We start from the raw sequence: 20674 nt of genomic DNA on the forward strand, positions 1-20674 counted from the left end.
CGGACCTGGCTCCCATGCAACCTCTTAATCAGCGGTTTCGCCCTTCCTCTGACTTAACTCCACTTTCACGGTTTAAACTTCTAATTGTAAAATTAATGGCAAAAATAATATTTTTATCTCCGTTTCACTCATGGGCTTCCCTGATTCCTTATCGTCCCTCTTAGTTCCTTTGAGTGAGAACATGACATTGCTTAAATGCTTCTGTACGCGGGAGTACGGCTCTCAAAACCAAAGCAAAACAAAACTGGGCTGCCCCAAGGGTTGCTCTAAGGTTAACTTTATCGAGAAATATCACCTTTTTGTAGAACGACGTGTCATAGCGTGGGCTTACTTTTGTGAAACTGAAGTGTCTCGGAGCGGTTTCCTGTGGACTTTTTGAGGAATATCTGATTTTTTTTTTTCAGAGATTTTTCCGGGGAACCTGCCCCGATTCGGAGACATAAATTGCATTTTGAGTGAAGAGCCAGCTGCCTGCTCGTGTCTGCTGGAGCCCGTAGTGGTGGGTGTTTCTAGTCACGAGTAGCCAACCCGATGGTGATCTGGGTATTTTGAGGCTGCCTGATTTTTTTTTTTTTTCTCAATGGACCTGCGGAGGGACGCGCTCGGTTTTGTGCTGACCCGGGGCTGCCCAGCGCAGCGTTTCCCGCGGAGCATCCCTCGGCTCCGCTGGTTTCGGTGTTGTGATCCGTCAACCGGCACAGCAGGAACGGGGTACCCGAGGCTCTGGTTACAGAAAGCCAGATTTGCAAGGTCTTGAATAGCAAGGCTTCCTGGAAGGAGGAAAAAAAAACCAGTAATAATTGCAGTTAGTGTTGATTTTTCTTTCTGAACTACATCACCCGAACCTCTTTATCTTTGCATCTTCCAGGTATCCACACTTGACTGAATTCTGGCTAATCTCAGTAAAAGCACAGGTAGATGGTGGGGCTTGTTTGGGGAGGGAGGACAGAGCGCGGTAATGTAATTACTGCTGAGATATTCCAGACTATGGAGCGAGAGAGAAGTCAAAATGCACTTTGGTCTCAAAACATTAAGTTTTGATTGCAAAAGATTAGATTATACCGGCGTTTTTCAAAAGGTTCGGCCTGGTTTTTCTAAAGAAAACTTACTGTGGGATTTCCTGTTTTCCTGCTTGCCGATGGACGTGAGCGGCAGGATTCGAGGGGGCAGAGTGAAGCCGAACTCTAGTTCTGCTAAATTAGGGTGAAGATCTGCATGGAGTGCCTTGCAGCAGTGTTAATTAGCAGATCGTACTCTCCCGGATCCAGAAGCAAAGGCAGGGTTCCTCCTCGAAGGGCTGCGTGCGCTTCCATGTAATTTGCCCACCCTTGGTATCCACTTGGTATCCAGTAGAGAACAAATGCTGGAAAAATCAGCCTTCTCCAGAAGAAGGATGTGCTTAAAGAACAGCTGGTGCCAGTGAGTAGTTTCATCTATATCCGACTTTTCGGTTGCCATCTCCGGCGATGCCCTGGCCCAGCGTGTCACCCCCCGGGCTAGGGACCGGCTCATCCAAAGGGCTCCTGCAGCTCCGGCTTTCCCTGCCCTGGGAACGCAGGCATCGATCGGGAAAGGGTGTAATTATAAAGGCTGTCGATGGCCCGGGAGGGGAGTCGTGTGCGTTATCTCCGGCGCCGGAATTTGGGAACGAGTTGGGAGACTCTTAATTTGTAACCGGTTTTATTTGCCATCTGATTTGTACACAATAAACGGGTGGCGGTGGGATTAAGGAGCATCTGAAAAGAGCTTTTTTTTTTTTTTTTCCCCCCATCCTACAAGGTGGCACTTTGCTGTAGGGAGGCTAAAACCAAGGAACAGGGATAACAGGGTGTTTCGGCAGCTTTCGCTTGAATCTTCGGGCACACGGCGGTTGAAAAGCAGTGCGTGGATATTTGGAGAAATACCAACGTTGGGCAGGTACAGGAGGGGTCGGCACATCCAGAGAAGCCAGAGAAGTGATTTTCCACCCCGTGGGGGTGGCTGACGCTGGAGGGAAATGTGCACCGTGGCTATTATTTCTACCCGATGGCTCTTCGTAGGATTCTGTTGAGATGTGTGCAGGGAGGAATCTGTGGGTTTGGAGCGTGCAAAAACGCTTTCAACTGGTATTTCAGTGCTTAAAAATACCAGATTTGGTAGTTTGAGTTCTCCTTCTAGACCAATAAAGTCTTTGAAGACTTTACCCCTGTATTCAAAAATGTGTATGGAGGTAAAGCCTGAACACGAGAGGGAAACTAGCCCCTTTTCTGTCAATATTTAAATTGAAATGTGGGTCCTTTTTTCTGCTGACCAGTTCACTCAACCTTCCAAAAAGCAGAGATGTTTCCTTATCTCAGCTGTCGGAGGAGGTATCCAGCAGTAATGCTGAACTGTCCTACCTGTGTCATGGTTTCTGGGCCTTAATCTTCTTAGGCAATCCATAGCCTGTCTTATTCTGAACATGGAATGTTTTTAAAACCCTATTTTGCAGGGTAAATCTCGCTTGGATTTTACCGGATCATTATTTTTCTAGATGGTGTTGATGGGATTCAGTAACGTTGCTTAAAATGCGGTTCCTGGTATTCTGATCTGAGCTTCCATCATCATTTCCTAGAGGGGAAAAAAAACTTCATGAGTGACAAAGTAGGCTCCGAGCAAATAGATCCGATTCCTCTTGCGGGGAGTTAGACGCTCCTCAGTCCGGTGCCTGTTCGATTTCTTCAACGTTCTACTTATCACAGTTTTTAAAAGTAGCTCTATCGGAATGAGAGCCCCAGTGGAAACACCCAGCCTTTGAAGGAGCTGCGGAGTGATGGGATGCTAAAGGCTTGGTTTTCGTGAAGGATGGAGGAGCCGGAGCAGGACCGGCGAGGCAGGGAGTGTGTGGTGTCCCCCGGTGTCCGTGGAGGACGTCAGCGATGCACCGAAGCCCCCCCCCCTGTATCCCACGGCTTGGCATCCGCTCCTCTTCCTCTGCAGTGACTTCTTCCCATGGAAGTGCTGTCAAATCTCAGAGCTGCTGCTTGGCCAGTGTCACTTCCGAGAGTTAACAGTTTAATTGCCTGCTTCCCAGGAGATTCCCGGAATGGACGCTTGAAAATTTAATCCTTAAAAATAGTTTTATAAGCATTTTAACCTTTTTTTTTTTTTTTTTTCCTTAGCATGTGCTGCAAAAGCAAACTTCCCATCTTGGGAGAAGTCTGAGCCGCGGATGGAGCCGGCCGCAGGGGGATGGAGTGTGGGATGTGGGGCTCTGGCACCCGTGGCCTCCCCGGGCAACCGGTTGCCCACTGTCTGTTGGGCTTCAGTGGAAACTTCCAGGCGCTGAATGTGGGTCAGTGCCAGAGGTGGCCTCGGTCCCGCGGCACCGAAGGGGTTAAACTCCTCTTCTGGTGTCCTCGCAAGATGAAAACTATTTTAGTCCCATGACACGAGCACGATGGGAGTTTATTGCTAGAGTTCATTAAAAATGGAGGCTGGCCAGAGCCTCGGAAATACGATTCGGGAGCTTCGGCTTCCCGCGTCCAGAGCACGTCGGGAGGAGCGGTCTCTGCTGAGCTCCTCCAGGACACAGGGGGCAGCTCCGACCATATCCCTCCTTCTCGGGGAAAACTTTTGCAAGTTTTTTGAAAACTCCCGGCGGAGCTGAGCCGGCTCCGGATCCAGCTGCTGCCTGGAGGATCCTCCCCTCCCACCACGACCTTTACCAGTCCCGTTCAGCAATTTTCTCTGCCAGGCAGAATAATTCCTTTATTATTTTTTTTTTAATTTTATTTTTTTCTTCTTATATCCTGTGGCTTCCCGCTTGCTGCGATACCCTTGTAGCTACCGATTACCCTGGCAGTGCCGTAGCGCTTGTCGCGGCCCGGTACGCCGTGTGTGTCGGGGGGGTGTGTGTGTGTGTCCCTTTTTGTCGTCCTCGGCCATGAAGAAGTGTTTGTTCGTGGCCAGGCCAGATGCAGGAGCAGCAGCGTGGAAGCGCTGCCGTTATCTGTGGGGTTTCACAGCGCTGCTGAAGGCCCTGAAGTCGCTATTGCAATGGTTTTTCAATGGGGCTTCTAATTAGAAAAGCATTGGACTAATAGGATGTGCTATAATTAGCAAGACCTGCCCTCTAGATAGCTAATCAGGGACCAGAACACGGTTGCCTATCCATTCATTAAGTGTCTATATCTGCGCTTTTGTAGCAAATTATTTAACCTCTCGGAACCTTTTGGGGTGCTTAAAATAGTAAAACAGAGAAGATGCACCGGGTAGAACCTCCCAGCTTTTGGGACAAGATGACCTCGGAGATTCTGGAGGTTGGTGGAAGGGGGACAGTTTGATGCTGGGGTGGGTGTCAGAGGGGTGACCCCTGACAGCCCTTTGTCCCCTCCTGAGTCGGGAGAGGAGGGTGAGAAGCCGGTGAGATGTTGTCCTGCCTTCTGGACAAAAGAAAATAGCTCTGCAACTATTTTTTTGAGGAGGGAAATGACTCAGTTCTTGGTGGCTTAGCAGAAATAAGAGGCCGAGCTTCCAAGGAGTCTTCTTGGCAGCCGGCGTGCATCAATTACTGCACTCCACCTCCAGCCCAGCGCCCCGAGAGCCCACGCCGTGTCCCCCCCCGCACGGGACCTGCTGCCGAAATTGCGGCTATAAACTGATAATTCGCTTTATGCTGGGTAAAACCAGGCTGTGACCGGGGGCGTTGGACTGGGCTTGTGCTGCTGGCACAGGGAACTGCCCGTCCGGTCGTACGGCACAACGGGTTGGTTTTTCTGACTGCCCAGTGTACACTGGCTGTGGGTTTCTTCCCTCGGTGTTTTCACAGAGAGGGAGAAGGAAGGTTTGGGTATCACACACAGTGTGCACAGGCTCATAAAAGGATTTTTGTAGAGCGTAAGCAAACGTTGGCCAGCAGAACTTCTTCTGGAGTAAGAAGCAGATAAACACATGAGTGTGTTCTTTTAGAATTATTTTTATACACTGTCCTACAGGACAAAAACTTTCCCCAAGAAGTCATTTCCCCCTTCTTTGCTTCATGGCAGCTTCTGCAGGGAACGGTGGGGTGGCCTCAAGTGGGACCAGGAGCAAGGGGACAACTGGCTCCGTGGTATTACCAGGTGATGGTGGTACCCCACCAAAACCTCCGGCTGTATTTCACCAGTGCATCCAGCTTGGCATTAAATCTTGCTCTGATGTCCTTTAATTGAAAATATCAAATTGTCACTAATTTGCTGAAATGAGCCCACGCGTGAGTGTCCTGGTTTCAGCTGGGATGGAGTTAATTTGCTTTCTAGTAGCTCCTGTGTTGTGGATTTAATATGAGAAGAATGTTGATAACACACATTGCTCCCGTTGTCGCTAAGTAATGTTTACATTCATCAAAGACTTTTTCAGCTTCCCAGAGAAGCTGAGAAGGGAGCACAGGAAGGACAAGGTGGCCGAAGGAATATTCCATATGTCATGCTCAGCGTATAAACGGGGGCTGGCCGGGGGGGCAGGGATCTGTGATCGCTGCTCAGGATAGTCTGGGCAACCCGTCATCAGATGGTGAGAGCAACTTGTGTTGTATCGCTTTATTTTCTATATTCTTTTTCCGTTATCATATTTATTCTTTTCCTCTTCTGTTGCTGTTCCATTAAACTGTCTTCATCTCAATGCACGAGGGCTTTTTCCTCCTCCTTTTCTCCTTCTTCTCCCCTCTTTGGGGGGAGTGAGCGAGTGGTTGCATGGTCCTAACTGTTGGCTGGGCTCAAACCACGACTGAGCGTGTGTGTGACCGTGGTGTCACATCCAAAGATGACTCTTTGTTTGCATCTCTCAAATGTTCCTGCCACTTAAACAATATTACCTTCGTGTAGGTGACATTGGACAAATACTGCTTTACTGGCTGCATCTTCCTAGCTATTAAAGTGCTCCTCTGGGGCCCTGCTGGCTTGTTGGACAAAGTAAAAACAACAGGTTCCTTTCTGAAGATGTGTCTTCAGGTGGTGTTTTCCTGCACGCACACGTGGACCCGACCGCTTTTGGCCAAGAAGTGCAATGGAAAGGTGGCCCAGCTGCTGCTGTGCGACTTGCCCAGGGCAAGCTCCTGTGGGACCGGCTGTTTGGACCAAACGTAGGGCTTGTAGGTCTCCTCCTCCTCGAGGGAAACGGTCAGCTAGAAATGGGAAAGCTGGTCCCAGCAGGTGTTTGGGTCAAACCAGAGATGGCAAGAAACAGTTGGCTTTCTCCTAGAGCGTTAATGCAAGAAGCAGAGACTAAAGAAATATGGAGTAAGAAAAGCAGTAACTTTAAAGTATTTTTGTGTGCGCTTTTGTTTTTCACCCAAAAGCATCCGAACACAAGCCTGACTTGCAGTTCTTTTTCTTAAAATAATAGAATGCAGTCTCCTCATCTCTCCCCAGGGTACCAGTGTTTAAGGACAAGCATGTTTGGGGTGAAGGTGGTGGCGTGTCACCGGCTGTGCTAACTGCCTCTCTCTCCCCGCAGGATCCTCGCCGCAGCCACTTTCAGCCACTCGGCCGGGTCAGGATCCCACCTGGAACCCATGAACTTCGCTGACAGGTAGGAGCTGTGGATAGGATGGAGGATGAGCCTCTAATACCGCACAGACACCCCTTCTCCCCCCTCATTTTGGCAGTGCCGGAAACGAGGAGGTGGGCTGGGAGGGTGGAATTGTCTTCTGGTCTTCTGCACCTCAGCTCCTGCCTTGTCCCGGAGGAGCTCCCAGATTAAACTGGGATCAGAACTTGGTTCCTGTGCCTTAACCAAAAATGGCCTTTAATTTAGTGCTCGATCCATGCTCCGGAGCAGGTAAATCCTCCCCGGTTTACTCGGGGACAGAGAAGTTTCACTTCCTTTTAACTGGGCATCCACAACAGCTGCACAATATTGTCGGGCTTGAACCAAAGGAGAAGCAAAAGCGAGTGCAGAGAAATGCCTCCCTCGGGGCTTTCTGTATATTTTGATCGTTTGTGCAACCCCCAGAAGAAAAATTGTGAATGGAAGTGAAATTTCTGCAGATGCCGTGTGGCTCTGGCAGAGCTTGGTGGCGGAGCTGAAGTAAAGCTCTCTCCATCAGCTGTCCCTGCGTGTCATGGTGCTTCTCTCTCCCACTCCATTGTCAAATGAAGCATTTTATAAACAGCAATTTGAGGATTTATCCAGTGTGGGTTTTTTTTTCTGAAAAACTTGTATTGCCAAGGTGATTTCTGGTCCTCGCTTTTCTTCCAGTCTCATTTTTCATGCTGTAGGTGTCGATGTCTCTGCTCGTAGATTTACTCCTTTGATTTCCTAGGTTTTACCAGGGTCAACTTCAGAACTAACACTGTGCAAGCCAGGAGCACCCCTGATTTTTTTTTTTGGGGGGGGGGGGTATTTATTACATAAGTTCCCAAATCTTGCCAAGTAGCGACATCTTTCATGAGACCAAAAGGCCAAATGAAATCATAGAAACCACCTTTCTTAATGCCATCATCAGTCAGAGGTGACGGAGCAGGAGTAACTCACGCTTAGATGTCTTGACCATAGTTGTGGAAATTTCTTAATTTGCTCTCTCGTTGCGTGAGTTATCGCCGTAAAACACCTGAAAACCAGCTCTGGGCGGTTGTAGAGCACTGTGTGTAAACACCGTCTTATTTTGCCAGTTCAGCTTGTTACCCAAATACCCCGTTTTCAACCATAAGGGGAGCTGGTGTTTAACAGTGATCCTGCTCGGAGGAATCTCTGTGATTTTTTTATTTTTTTTTTTTTTGGTAATCCAAAGCCCAGACGCAGTCGTTACCAGACTTCCTGCCCAGTAGTTTCTAGACAAAAATAGATCCATGAAACTTGGGGGAGAATTCAGGTCAAACAGATCCCTGGGGCAGTGGCTGTGAGTAGTACCCTCTAAAAATACCTCTTTAAACCCAAAGCAGTGGATCTTAGAATTAATTTTAAAGCTCTCTTTAGAAGAATTAGAATATTGATGGGTGAATTCAGAAAATCCCTTTAGTTGTTTCCGTCTTTCTCTTGGTGCCTTGTCCTTTCTACCCCCTTACACCAATTCCCTCTATGATTGTACCCAGGCTGTATTAAATAATTTATAGTGGGTTGAACGTGAATCTGGAGCTCGATTCTTCTCGGCGCGGAGAGATGCTGCCGCTGGTGGGGATGGTCTGTGCACGGGGAAAGCCTCCCTTCTCCGAAGTTTTTTTTTTTTTTAAAATGCAGAAACCCAAGGAATTGCGGGTATTATCATATGCACAGCGTGTGGTGCTGGGAAAGCTGATTGTTGTTGTGACTGAGTATTTAAAGATGCTAATTTTTGCTGCTCTTGCGTTAAAATCAATGAACCAACCTGGATCCCTCCCCTAATAAGCAGCACACATTAAATGGGGAGGGGGTGGGAGAAGGGGGGAGGATCTGATTGCAATCTACGGGGGCCCTTACTTAATATTTAAATCTGTTCCCATCAAATCAAAGTTTAAATCCAGTTGTAGTCCTTTAAGTGGAAGGTTTTATTCTTGAGTCCAAATAAAGAGTTTTTAATGATGAGTTAATATCCGGGAGGATGGATGTACCTGGAGAATCCCAACCTCCGGAAAAGGCAGGGCTGGAGCCAGACCCCGATAATAATCGCTGGTGTCTTTTTAACCAAATCGCTGGGATTTCGCTCGGCTTCGTGGGAGGGTGGTTGGATTCCCCCGGCTCCGTGAATCACCTCCATGGGGAGAACTGGCAGCGCCGGCCGGGGAACCAGTGTCACTGCACGGGGTGAGGAGCCAGAGGTTATTTGGGCTGGAGACTGCGAGTAAAGAATAACACCACTTGTAAAAGGCATTTTAGGACCAAAAAAATGGTATTTTTATGCAGGTTTTCTTTTTTTTTTTTGGCTGCTTTCTTATTTTTTCTAAGATCACCTTGATAGCGAGCACTTCTCCGGAGTTCTTAGAAAAATCCTTGGTGCTGAGCACTTCTCTGAAGTTCTTAGAAAAAAAAAATAATTAGCAAATTACTAGGTTGATTTTTACAGGCAACAGCTATTTTCCACTTACACGGCGACATGCTGAATATAGTAGGATCGACTGAGCTTTCTGTTAAGGATCGTGAATGTTTCTCTCTCTGTTACACAGAGCCCGTAGATAGTGGTTAGACTCCAGGCTAATAAATGGAGCCAAACTCAGCCATAATAGCGATATTTATTTTTTTTTAAGGTGAGTTGACCCAAATGCCGTGGAAAGCAGAAGGGTGTGACTTCTAGTGCCGGGGGACTTCGGCCACCAAAGTCCCCTTTTCTGGGCAAACACAGAACTTCACGTTTGTGGTGCTCAGAGCTGGGCTTCGGAGCCTTTCTGCAAACGTTTATCTGTTCGTTTTAGTAAATATTTAGTCAAACGCGGGCTGAATTGCTGTAAGGACTGGGAGCAGTTGCGGAGACGGGGCACGGCGCGTGTCCCTGGTCCCCGGGATGGAGACGGGGCACGGCGTGAGATGCAGGAGGAGCTGCTGTGGGTGCTCCTGCTGGGAATGCCATGGGAACACCGTAGCTGTTCTCAGGATTCGGGTACCCCACACTTTGGCCCCTTTCCTTCAGCCGTTCATCGAGGCCAGCAACCTTGAAACGATGCTTTTCCGCTGGTGGCCCCCGTGGCCAGTGAGAACTTTCCTCCTCTGCCACCTCCAGCCACCGGTGGCCACAGAGGAAACTTTGTGGGCTCCTTTTAATTGCGAGTCCTGAGGAAGCTCGTTTAGTTTCCCCCCCCCTGAAAAGAAGAAGGGGGTGGTGGGGGGGAAGTAATAATCCTGATGGAGAAGGGCAGCTGGGCTGTGGAGGCGGAGGCCACTGGAGGCGGAGGCCACCGAGCCGAGCAGGGTGGGAGCCCGGCAAGGGAAGGGTTAAGGGCTGCCATTTTGTTATGTAACAGCCTTAATGGCCACCTCGGCGAGTGGCACCGAAATGGCAGGGCTTAACCCTTGGTGGGCCGCGGTGGTCCCCGCTGAGGGCACCCCCCTCTCCTCCCCGAGGGGGCTGCAGCCCTGGCAGCTCCGCTTCTTTGCAGGTCCCATGGGATGGAAATAACGGCCGAGGGAGCCAGGGCATCAGCCCACCTCTGGCTTTTTGTTGCCTTCCTCGGGGAGAGGATGGATTTTTGGGTGCCCAGTTGAAGTCAGGTGCAGGATGATTTTTATATGTATATATTTCTTTTTCAACCCGCAGAATAACCGATGTTTGTGCCCTCTTGCTGTTGTAGTAATTTAGTCTTTAAAAAAGTAAAACCTAGTTCTTACTTTGGCTTTCTAAAGTTTTTTTTTTTGTTGTTTCTTTTTCTGAAAACCTACGTGACAAGGTCAGGAGCTCGCACACGTCAATGCACACACACACACACACGAATGCACACGCAGCAGGACAGACACACGGACACATACCCATTTTAATGACTTTTTCTAGGACATCTCACTTCGTGATCGATGAGCATACAGGGGGGAAAAAAAAAACCTGCTTATGGCATAATAAGAAATTAAGCTCCATCGAAGCAGTGGTTTCTTGTTGAGGCTTTTTACATCCTGCTGCGAGAAGTGGATTCCTGGGTGTCGTGGGGAGGGGGTGGAGGTGGTCCTGGGTCCAGCGGCTCCGCAGAGACAGTTTCTCACCCACCACCTTTGGAAAATACTCATCCAATGTGTCTTACCCTCCCTGCTTCCTCTTCGGTAAACCTGCCTCTTTTTGGGGGGTTTGTTTTGTCCTTTTTTTTTTTTTTTTTTTCCCCCTTCTTTTGCTGTAAAAGTTTCCAGATGATGCTGGAAGAGGGCTGTTGATCTTTGCTTTTGGCTACCCGAGGGTGGAGGTGGGATCCCAGCCCCATCCTGCTGATGGCTCCAGCAAAACGTCGGGATGCGATTTCAGCTTCGGTCCTTTCAACTTCAAAAACTACCCAGTCGTGCTAAGCAGGGAAAAGCAAGCAGAGCTCCTCCGTGAAGGAATTACTTGGAATTTGTACGAGGAAGTTGTAAATCATGAATGGGAGAGGAGAGAGGAGGCGATACGGTAACTCTGAATGGGATGTGGGGGAAAGTGGAAGTGTACATTACAAGCAGCCAGCAAAGTGGGCTGTTTTTTCTTTTTTTTTTTTTTTTTCTAATTTTTATTTTCAGTTGTGGTTTTGCCTTCACGTACCGTGTCGGTGCTCTCCGTCTGCTCGTGCACCAGAGCTCTTTGGGCTGCTGTCCTGGTTGCCCTGCTCAGGTTCATTTGGGGCTGGACCGAACATCTGGAAAAATCGGCACAAAGTAATTCATTTCCCAAGTCTTAAACTGGAACTTTGTGAGGTTTTTGCCTCTTCTGTAGCTTTTCCTTGCAGCGGCCAAAGCAAAGCAGGTGATGGTGGCAGCATCCCTGGCCCTTTGTGAGGGGCTGGGCTGTGTCACGGGGTCCTACGCGTCCCCCATGAGTTAAACCAGGTCTTCTTGGTCCTGCTGCTCTGCTCTTTGGACAGAGGAAGGGTTTGGAAGATGGTGAGAAAGCTCTTTTCGCCCTTTTCCTGATGGAAAGCACACGGGTGGCATCACAAGCACACGCGATGTTCACCGGGCTGGCATAAATAGGTTGTGAATTGGGGAGGTTTAGGGTTTTTCCCGCTGTCGGTGCACTCAGAGGGCAGCGGAGCTGCACGGGGGGGATTTTTGACCAGTGTCGTGGCCCACAGGCCAAGGAGTTCCTTGCGGTTTATACGGTGCACTAACCTGCCTTTTGAATTGATGGCAGCAGTTAATCTGTTACAGCAACAGCACTTACAACTGAGTATTTGCTGCTTTGGTCCCGGGGGCTCTGCCCCGAGCTCTGCCGGTCCTTGTCATAAAAAGCAGAGCCTTCTATAAAACTTGAAATTTACCGTGTGGTCCTTACTTTCTCTTCCTTCTTTCGAATAAAAGGTATCGTCGAGTTGAGCCGAAGCCATTTACTGTTGGCATTGATCGGTTCCTTTTGCTGTTGGCGGTGGGGAAGCAGAAGTGGGGATTTGGGGAGTAGCTTCAGAAATTGTGCGTTATTCCTGAAACAGCCTGGGTGATTCATCCTCATCCAGTGGAATCAGTTGGTGAAGGCGCCATCTCAATAAATCCAGCAGACTCGAGGGCTGGTCGCAGACTGTACTGGAAAGGTGCTGTTTGATACTGGTGGGAAGGTCTGTGATGACTGTCCTGTCCTCCAGGAACCCGGGTGATTCCCAGGAAAGACTCTGATGTCACCAATTTTCCTGAAGAGAGAGGCAGAACAGCCTTTCTGAAGAAATCCTTCTCGTTACTCTCCTCCCCTTCTCTCAGTGCTATGTTAATTTTCCTTTAGGTCTCTCTGCGTCTCCATCCCTGTTAGCAAATTGTTTTCTGGTGTTATTTCCTGAAATAGGGAGCTTGGTTTTAGGGCTCATCTGCAATAAATATGATTTAATCACTGCCGCAGAACTGTGCGACCAGATCTCTCTGTTACAGCCTGTATAAACCTTGAGCCTGCACTTGCAATCTTCAGATTTAGCTGTAAAAAAAAAAAATCTCCGTGCAATCTCATCCCAAGGTCTTCCCAGTAACGTCTGTGATCTTCGCGAGGTGCTGTTCTGTGCTACAAATCCTCCTCTTCTCGCCGGCGATCGCTCTCCCCCCCTGATTCCTGCCTGCCTTCCAGCCCGCGCTGTTGCACCAAGACACTGTGAATTTTGAACCAAAATTCGGTCTGAATTTTGATTTGCAGAAAAGTTCCTTGAAGGGAAACGGAGGCGCCGCTTTTTGAGGGTGCGAGCAGGGGTCCCGCGGGGACACCGAGGCCGTTCCTGGGTGAAGTTTGTCATCGGTGTGTGATAAAGGGGTGATGGTTACGAGGAGAAACGGCCGCTGGTTCCTAAAGGAGTTGCAGGGCGCGAGAAGGGATGCCCTCGAGAATTCGTAAAAGGAGGAGGTTTGGCTGTAAAAGGTACACGGTGTGTTTTCATCGAGGTTGTTACAAAGGTCGGACTGAACAGATGAAGGAGTTTGCGTAGGAAGGGTTTGCCCCTGGAGATGCTCCGAGTGGGTTCTGTGCCTCTCCCGTCGCTCTGAGATGAGCTGCCTTGGTTAGCTGGGAAACAGCTGAAGTATTCAGTACACGTTACCTGTCTTTACCTTCAAATTTTTAAGCCTTGGAATGGGCTGCCCAGGGCAGTGGTTGAGGCACCATCCCTGGAGGGATTTAAAAGCCGGGTTGACATAGTGCTTAGTGACATGGGTTAGTGATGGTTTATCAGAGTTACGCTGATGGTTGGACTCGATGATCTTAAAGGTCCCTTCCAACCTGGACAATTCTATGATTTTGACGGCATTAATTTTTTAAATAAAACTTGGTGCCGGCAGGAGATTTCAGATCATTTCCATCACCTGTGATGTTAACACAGGTAGGTGAGACTGAGCCGTGGGAGTGCAGAGCTCTGCCCGTGATGCTGTCAAATACCCAGGTACAGCTCCAGGGACCGCCTTCCCCGTCCCAGTCAGAACCGGGGAAAACGAAAGGGTAGAAAATGCAGCGTCTTGTAAATGTCCTGAAAGTTTGGAGCCTGAAAGTGCCGCTGCAGCTCTTGGATCATCGCGGGCTGCTGGAGTCGCTGCTGTTCATTCCTGTGAGGCTGGAGAGTATGAAGATACTGAAAATAAACCCAGAATAAATCCAGATCAGGCTCTTTTTTTTTTTTTTTTTTTTTTGAGGAGGTTTCCTCCTGACTAAGCACTCTTGCTTGGAGAAAGTCCCTGTGATTAATGGCACGTCTCTCAGTGTACGGTCGCTGGGCGGTCGCCGGCCGGTCCTTTGTTTTAGCCCTGGGTTCGGATGCGTTTGCACCGAGTTAATAGGAATTAGGTTTGCGGTTCCCGGCCGGGCTGGCCGATGGCTCGTCCTGGGCGTAGGGCGGGGGAAGAAGCCGTTGTCGGTGCTGCCGGGTTGTCAGCAGAGATGCTTAACCCCAGGTACTATTCCGCTTAAAAGCTGTGCTTTCCGAGGGCTGTCCGAGGCGGAGCGGGGCTGGAAGAGGAAAAGGCTGTTCCCATCAGCTGAGTCGTGCCGAATACCTCCGTCCCGCTGCATCCCCGGGCTGTGTGCTGGCAGAAATACTGACAGTAACTTCAGCTTTCTGTAAAACACACCTTTCTCCCAGCATTGTAGGTCCAAGCGTGGTCACGCTGTAGATGCAGATCAGCCCAGGGGAGGCACTTTGTGTATTGATTATGATTTTAATTCTGGCCCCCCCCACCCCCCCAAAAAAAATAAATTACATCTATTTCACCCAACGCCATCCAGAGAAACTTGTGGTCGCTCGGATGAGGCTTCTACTCTTAAAAAGCTTTACAATTTCACGTAAAGCTTGATGTGACATTGTTGAATAACGGGGAGGGGGGTGAGGGGTGGGGGTGGGGGGGGTTGAGCAGAGGTTAATTATGTTACGTAATTATGTTAATCTCTCGCTGCTAAAATAACATTTCAAAGACTTTGTTCAACTATTGTGCGCCAGCCTCGCTCTTGAAATCCATTTTAAAAGGAGGAGGGGGAAAAAAAAAAATTGATGGGAGGAATGCTTAAAATAAATTAATTAATAAATTAAGTAAAATAATCAAGGCGGGGGGGGGGGCTTGGTGGGTGTGTTTGTCTCCCTCTCCCCCCATGCCACCTCCTGAGTGGCCGGCGTCCCCAGCAGCCGAGGGGAGCGGAGGGTGCCCTCGGAGGAGGAGGAGGGATGCGGGATGCGGGGTCCGGCGGGCGCAGGGCTGTCCCCGCCGCGGGTCGCCCGCCGCCGGCTCAGACTGGTTTCTGGAAAGTGCTTTGTCTCACAGGCTGCATCCTGGGAAGGGTCATGTGGAGCCCAGTGATGTCATGGGATCAAAGCCTGACTCAGCTCCGCGTCCCGTGGATGGGGGTCCCCAGGTACCCGAGTTCGGGGCTGAGATGTCCGAGCCCACCCGCAGCGGGGCTCCCCGCCCCCCCGGCAGGAGAGGGGTTAAATCCGGGGGTCCCCCTTCCCCAACCCCGAGCCCAGTGGCCGCCTGGCAAAAGGGCTCCTGCTCCAGGAGGGGAAAAAGTCTCAACTTGAGTATTAGAATGGCAGCGCCTTAGCGCCGGGCTGTCAGGAGATACGGAAGCCTCTCTTCACGCAGGGTGTGGTGGTCCTTCTCCCCATCGTCTCCGCTTCCCCCAACTCGCAGTGGGGCTCAGGTCCTCAGCAAGGCACGGCAGCACCCCCAGGCAGATCCTAATCCAGAGTTTTGTAATTGCCTTTATTTGCATGTGAGGCAAATACATACATTCTTCCTGCCTTTTGGGAAAGAGCCAAACTTTCTTTCCTCGGGGGGGGGGGGTGTAGATTCTCCCCTGCTCCAATGCAGGCTGGTTGGGGTTTTTTTTCTTTTTTTTTTTTTTTTTTCTTTCTCCTTGGTGATTGTAGTTTACACTCAGTGGGGTTTGTGTGTGTGTGTTCTTGTTTTGCTCTTTTGCTTGTTTGTTTTTGCCTAACATAAAAAGTGTAAGTACAGTGATGCCGGGTGCTTAATAGCTCCAGACTGAGATGTATTTTGCAGATAGGGTAAGTGAGCAAACTGGCAAAACTTTTATGGCTCTTTCTGAACTCCTTTTTTTTGCGGTAACCGCTGTACTTTGCCCTGTTTTGAAATTAAGGTGTTGTGTCCAACTTACTCTTTTTGCAGCGCGTTAACTCGTTTGTGTCTCCTCTTTCCCCCCAGAGCCTGACAATGACAGAGGAAGCATGCAGGACACGGAGTCAGAAACGAGCCTTAGAACGTGAGGTAACGCATAACGATGTGGACAGTAAAAAACTAAAAATGGAGAAAGGACTGTTAGGAACGGATATAAACGCTGAAGGCGACATGAAAATAAAAACAGATCCTGGAGCTGGGAAAGTGCAAGGATTATTAAAGAGCGGAGAGGTGAAAGCGACCATTAAAGTGGAAGTTCAGACGGGAGATGAGCCTGTGGACATGAGCACCTCAAAAAGGTGAGTTGCGACGTTGGGGACACCGGCGCGGTAAACTCTGCTGCGATGGCACCAGGAAGAAGTTCTCTGCGTCCTAAAGGTAGAGAGAATTAAAATTTGACGCGTGGTGTCGCAGCTCTGGCTCTTCACGCGAGACTCAACAGCTCCATGTAACTTCCTCACCGGCTTTTCCTTCCGCAGCGGCGGCAGCTGCGACGAGCAGCTGAGTAAAGAAACACGCTCTTGAATAGCAAAAGTTCTAAAGAGGATGCGCTTTGAGCTACCGACTGAGATTTATGCGAGGCAGAGTGGTTTGGGGCTTTCTAATTGAGCTGCGATATAGGAAAAAATAATAGATTCTAATTCTCTAAACAGAGGAGTTTTAATTGCAACTCGATTCTTCCTGACAGAGCAGTACGTGGGGATCGGTCTGTCTTTTTTGAAGTGACTTGTGGATTTTTTTGACACTAGAAAATATTCTGAAAAGACAGCACCTGTCTGCGGCAATTCTCTGCAGGACGAGTCTTAATACTTTCTTTAGAAGTCCAGCCTCCTTAAGATGCCTGAATTTTTGACATCTGAAAGCGTGAATTCAAAGTTCTTTATCGCTCTGGAGAATTTTATTATGACAAAAATGTAAAGCTTTTCCTTTGACTCGTGTATGAGATGTGTGCATGAACGGGGTGGTTCTGACATACAGATTTACAAGGCATCACTTTAAAGCCAGATTCTGAATCCTCCACCCCGTTTCTGACCCACATTCTGGCTGTAACAGGGTAAAAATTTTGTCAAAAATACTGTGGCCCTGATGTTGGCCCTACAAAGTCTTGCTTTTTTTCTTCATAGTGCAGTAAGATCCAATATATTGATTGATGTGGGAGGTCTAGAAACCTCATTTATTGCTGGTTCCGACCCCAGCCGATGCTGGAGAGGTAATGGGTAAGAGCTGGGAGCTGCCTGTCTCCGCGAAAGGGCTTGGGGAGCTCTCGGAGTAGTAAATCCCTGTTCGCTGGGACCTGGGGTGTTCCAGCAGCGAGATCTGAGGTGTGAAACTGAAAACACCAGATCCTTATCGGCTGTGCAGGAATTATTGGGAGGAGGGGCACTGATGGGTGCTCCCAAGAAAACTGGTACCTTTGATGTCCTCTGTAAACTTTTTCCAACTTCTGATGCTTTTCTGAGAGAAACCTGCAAGAACCTGATTATCCAGATACTGTGAAACAAGGCCTCTGCCAGCAGCGTGATTGAGGGAAAGTGATGGTTTTCAGCTTTCTCCATAAAACTTCCGTCAAAGGGACGAATTTGCTCAATTTGATATTTAGGAGGTGCCTCTGCCTTGCAGAGAGGAGTTAATTGGGGTCATGGATGGTTCCATGTCAGGCAGTTGTATCGTGCTAATGAGGGGTACATCTCCAAAGGTGTCTCTTGGCGTAATCACTACCTACTAATTAACACAGGTATGCACCCTCTTTTTTTTTTTTTTTGAAGAATATCTAAAAAGATTGCTCGTACCAACACCTGAATAAATTAGAATCAGGTATTCTGACTCTTTTGTTGCAGTACTTGCCCCCACTTGCATGTGCTCTTTGTGAATTTATAATAATTTGAAAGGTGTGCCAGTGTTTCTGCTCCGCTGGTGTCCCTCTCTGTTGCAAGAGATGATGAAGGACGATGAAGACGGGGCTGAGCTTCCCAGAGAGCATCAAGGAACAATAACACCTCTTTAGCTGAGACAGGGGAACATCCTCTCTCCGTACAGCGTTCTTATCTCAGGTGGTAACAGGATACTGTTGGATTCAGTTTCTGCAAGGAGGGAGGTTTCCCCATACAAAAAATAACACTTGTGTAAAGAGGAGGTCTGATCCCAGTCCCGCTGAATTAATAAACATAATTTAGAATTTCATGAGGTTTTGGATACTGTTCGTAAGTTGGAACACCTTTCGTAACGCACGTTTGTATAAAATTCATAGTAGAGAGGAATTAAACCCTGGGTCATCTCAAGTGACAAAAATGAATGACTCTGCAAACTCCTGGAGTCCGGCAGCGGCTTCCCAGGCTCCGGGGCTCCACTCCCATGTCCTGGGGGTGCACTGGTCCCTGCACGGCTCCGCTCCCGGAGCACAAACATGGAGCTGAGCATCCGCCCAGCCTCAGGATGCAAATACCGGCAGCGAATGCAATCGGAGTCTGGAGATGCTCGGGATGGGGCTGATCCCTCACACATATAAGAATGCAATTGGCATTTGTAGGGAAGGTGGATCTTCATTTCATAAGGATTTTTTTATTTATTTTCAATCTGGGACTCACCTTTCCAAACCTTTGATCTTTAGAGGAATTTTGCTTGCAGCTTTCCAAAGACCCGTGTCTTGAAAGCAGTTGAGCTGATTTTCTGAGGAGGTGAAAAAAAGAGCTGTTGCTTAAAGTGACTGAACTGCTACAAACTTCTTGGGTAAAATTCGTGCTTAGTGATGTGTGGTGTTCTGGCTTTTAAACTTCCTTAATGCTTTTAGAACTGAAAACATAATATTTTCCTTGGAAAAGGTGGCCCAGCAGTAATCACAGTTCAGCTGACATAAAGCTGATAGAATGGATTGTCTTTCTGAAATCAGTTGATTTTTCAAGATTTGAGATACAAACCTGGCGATATCTCTGTGTTAAACTTTAAAAATGAATTTTTTCTTTCCTAAACCTTGAAGCTAAATTTAAAAATAGGACCTGGTTTGAGCGCGTTTTCTGATGCCAGAAGAAACAGAAGAAAGTCTGTAGTGGGAGAAGGCTTTGATGAGGGGTCAGACAAGGCCAAACCAAAATCTTGCTCCTCTGCCTGGCGTTTCCGCAGTGCCGGGAGCTGGTGTGTAATTATCCTGGACCTACTGTGGAGAAGGAATTGGGGGGAAGAGGAGGCAGGGAGATAATCTGGGGGTCGAGAGTCAGATCCCCTTCGCAGCTTCTCTTCGTTGTGTCCGTGCCTTCCAGTGTGTGCTGCGCTAAAGGACGTGGTGACAAAATCGACGGCAAAGTTTCTTGGGGGATTTCAGTGTTTTATTTTAAATGCAGACATAGCTCCATTAAAGGTTCCGTGCTTTATGCTTGGAGGAAGGGCTGAAGTTTGTTTAGCTTCACTTTCTCACCGCACTCACTAGATCCATCGCAACTTTTCACTTGTGTAGATACAACAACTCCAGGGCAAAAAAGAAAAATCCCGGCTGCGTTGCCTTTTCTTTCCTTGTTTGTCTTCCTTCCTTGCCAAATATTTTTGAATGGGAGTATACAAGAGATTGCTGAATGGACTGAGGCAAAACTGTTGCATATTTGCTAATGCAGATGAAGCTGTCGTCTGAGTAACGGTTGGGATGTTCCTTCGATTACCTGCAGATGGGCAGAGGCTGTTGGGAACCGAAGACGGGGCTCTCCAGGGGGTCAGTCGTTCTCTAACTTTACCCAACTGAGCATCTCATTCATTTTTATTTTTTATTTTTTTCTAAGAGCGATCAAAAGGGCGTTTTAGAGCATGGATAAGATCTAGTCTGCAAAAGGAAGCCTATTTTTTTGTGTACTGCTGCTGGATCGGCATGAAGAAATGCAAAGACTGCTTGTCGCGAGCTCTCTCGTTGAGGTTGTGAAGCTCTCTGCAGGCTGCGCCGCGAGTCTTCTGAAATCAAACCCTCGACAGAGCCAGGAGTTCCTGGGTGTCTCTCTCTTTCTCTGACTACTTCTAAGTTTAAACTTTGTCTTCCTTGGTCCAACTTCAGTGAAACTTCTGTCTGGCAGGAAGGTGGAGCTGTTGGAAAAGCTTGAGTCCACCTCCAGATACTTTAGACCTCGGGGGTATCGAGACAAAAAATGTAATTAATCGTCTTCTAGCCCAGCTAAGTGGAAGCAAACCTCCGAGGCTGGACTCAGCCATCCAACCCTCTTCTTTCCTTCAAATCGACATGCAAATACACTGTGTCCCCGTGGGAAAGTGGCATTTTTTGTTTAGTTTGGAGGGGTTTTTTTCTGGAATAGTCGTTGTGCTCTGAATTCTGCAGGACCCTAAGGAGAACTCTTCCATGGTGTGATGCCTCTGTCCTTGTGCTCTGAGGTTTTAAAAGAGGATATTGGAGGAAGCGCGGCCTTTTTCTTAGGGTACTTGGTGACTTAGGAGGTCTGTGTTTGATTCCTTCCACAAACTTTCTGCAAGGTCTCCGTTAAATTGTGTTTTATTGCTGTGAAGGCTTAAATGGGTGCACGTAACTGGGCAGCAGCCCCACTTTCATCTTCCGGCATCAAGCCCAAATGATTGAGACAGCAACACTTATGAAAGCTGAAGGGAGAATAATAGAACTACGTCTTTATTTAGCTAAAGGATATGCCTGATGGCTTCAGAGGATAAAGGTCACAGTATCAGGGCAGTTATCCCAAATTATTAACTGCTGGTGGCAGTATTTTTCTGAAAGTGGTGATATTTCCATTGTCTTTCTTATTTTGAAACATCTGGTTTGAATTCTTTGCTTTACACACAGGCTAACAAAAGAGTAAAGCAAACTCCTTTTTTTGAGGGAAGCTTGTTTTGCAGAGCCCTGGTCGACATCTCTGGAGTTCAGTCTTGTGCCGCCTCGACCTCTGTGCAGTCAGTCGCGCTGTGGAGGGTATAAATCCTGTAAATACTGAGCATGGGGCGACTTTGTCGCTGTTGTCAGTATGTGTTGCCTTAAAAAATAGATATATGGAGTATCTCCCCCCTTCAAGAA

The 20674-nt window shown here is 48.3% G+C and overlaps 1 protein-coding gene across 4 annotated transcripts in view; it reads left to right on the top strand.

The window, feature by feature from the left end:
* GATAD2A (GATA zinc finger domain containing 2A) overlaps positions 1 to 20674 on the top strand; it is a 47239-nt gene that overhangs the window by 11967 nt on the left and 14598 nt on the right. For 2 of the 4 annotated variants that reach the window (XM_074163751.1, XM_074163753.1), the window contains exons 2-3: positions 6454 to 6528; positions 15691 to 15962. In XM_074163751.1, the coding sequence (XP_074019852.1) occupies positions 15700 to 15962 (263 nt within the window). In that variant the 5' untranslated portion in view covers positions 6454 to 6528; positions 15691 to 15699. Of the gene's footprint in view, positions 1 to 6453; positions 6529 to 15690; positions 15963 to 20674 lie in introns of those variants that run through there. The other 2 variants (XM_074163750.1, XM_074163752.1) reach the window with 1 other exon arrangement.

Source organism: Numenius arquata, chromosome 25 (assembly GCF_964106895.1).
Source record: "Numenius arquata chromosome 25, bNumArq3.hap1.1, whole genome shotgun sequence".
Taxonomy (NCBI): domain Eukaryota; kingdom Metazoa; phylum Chordata; class Aves; order Charadriiformes; family Scolopacidae; genus Numenius; species Numenius arquata.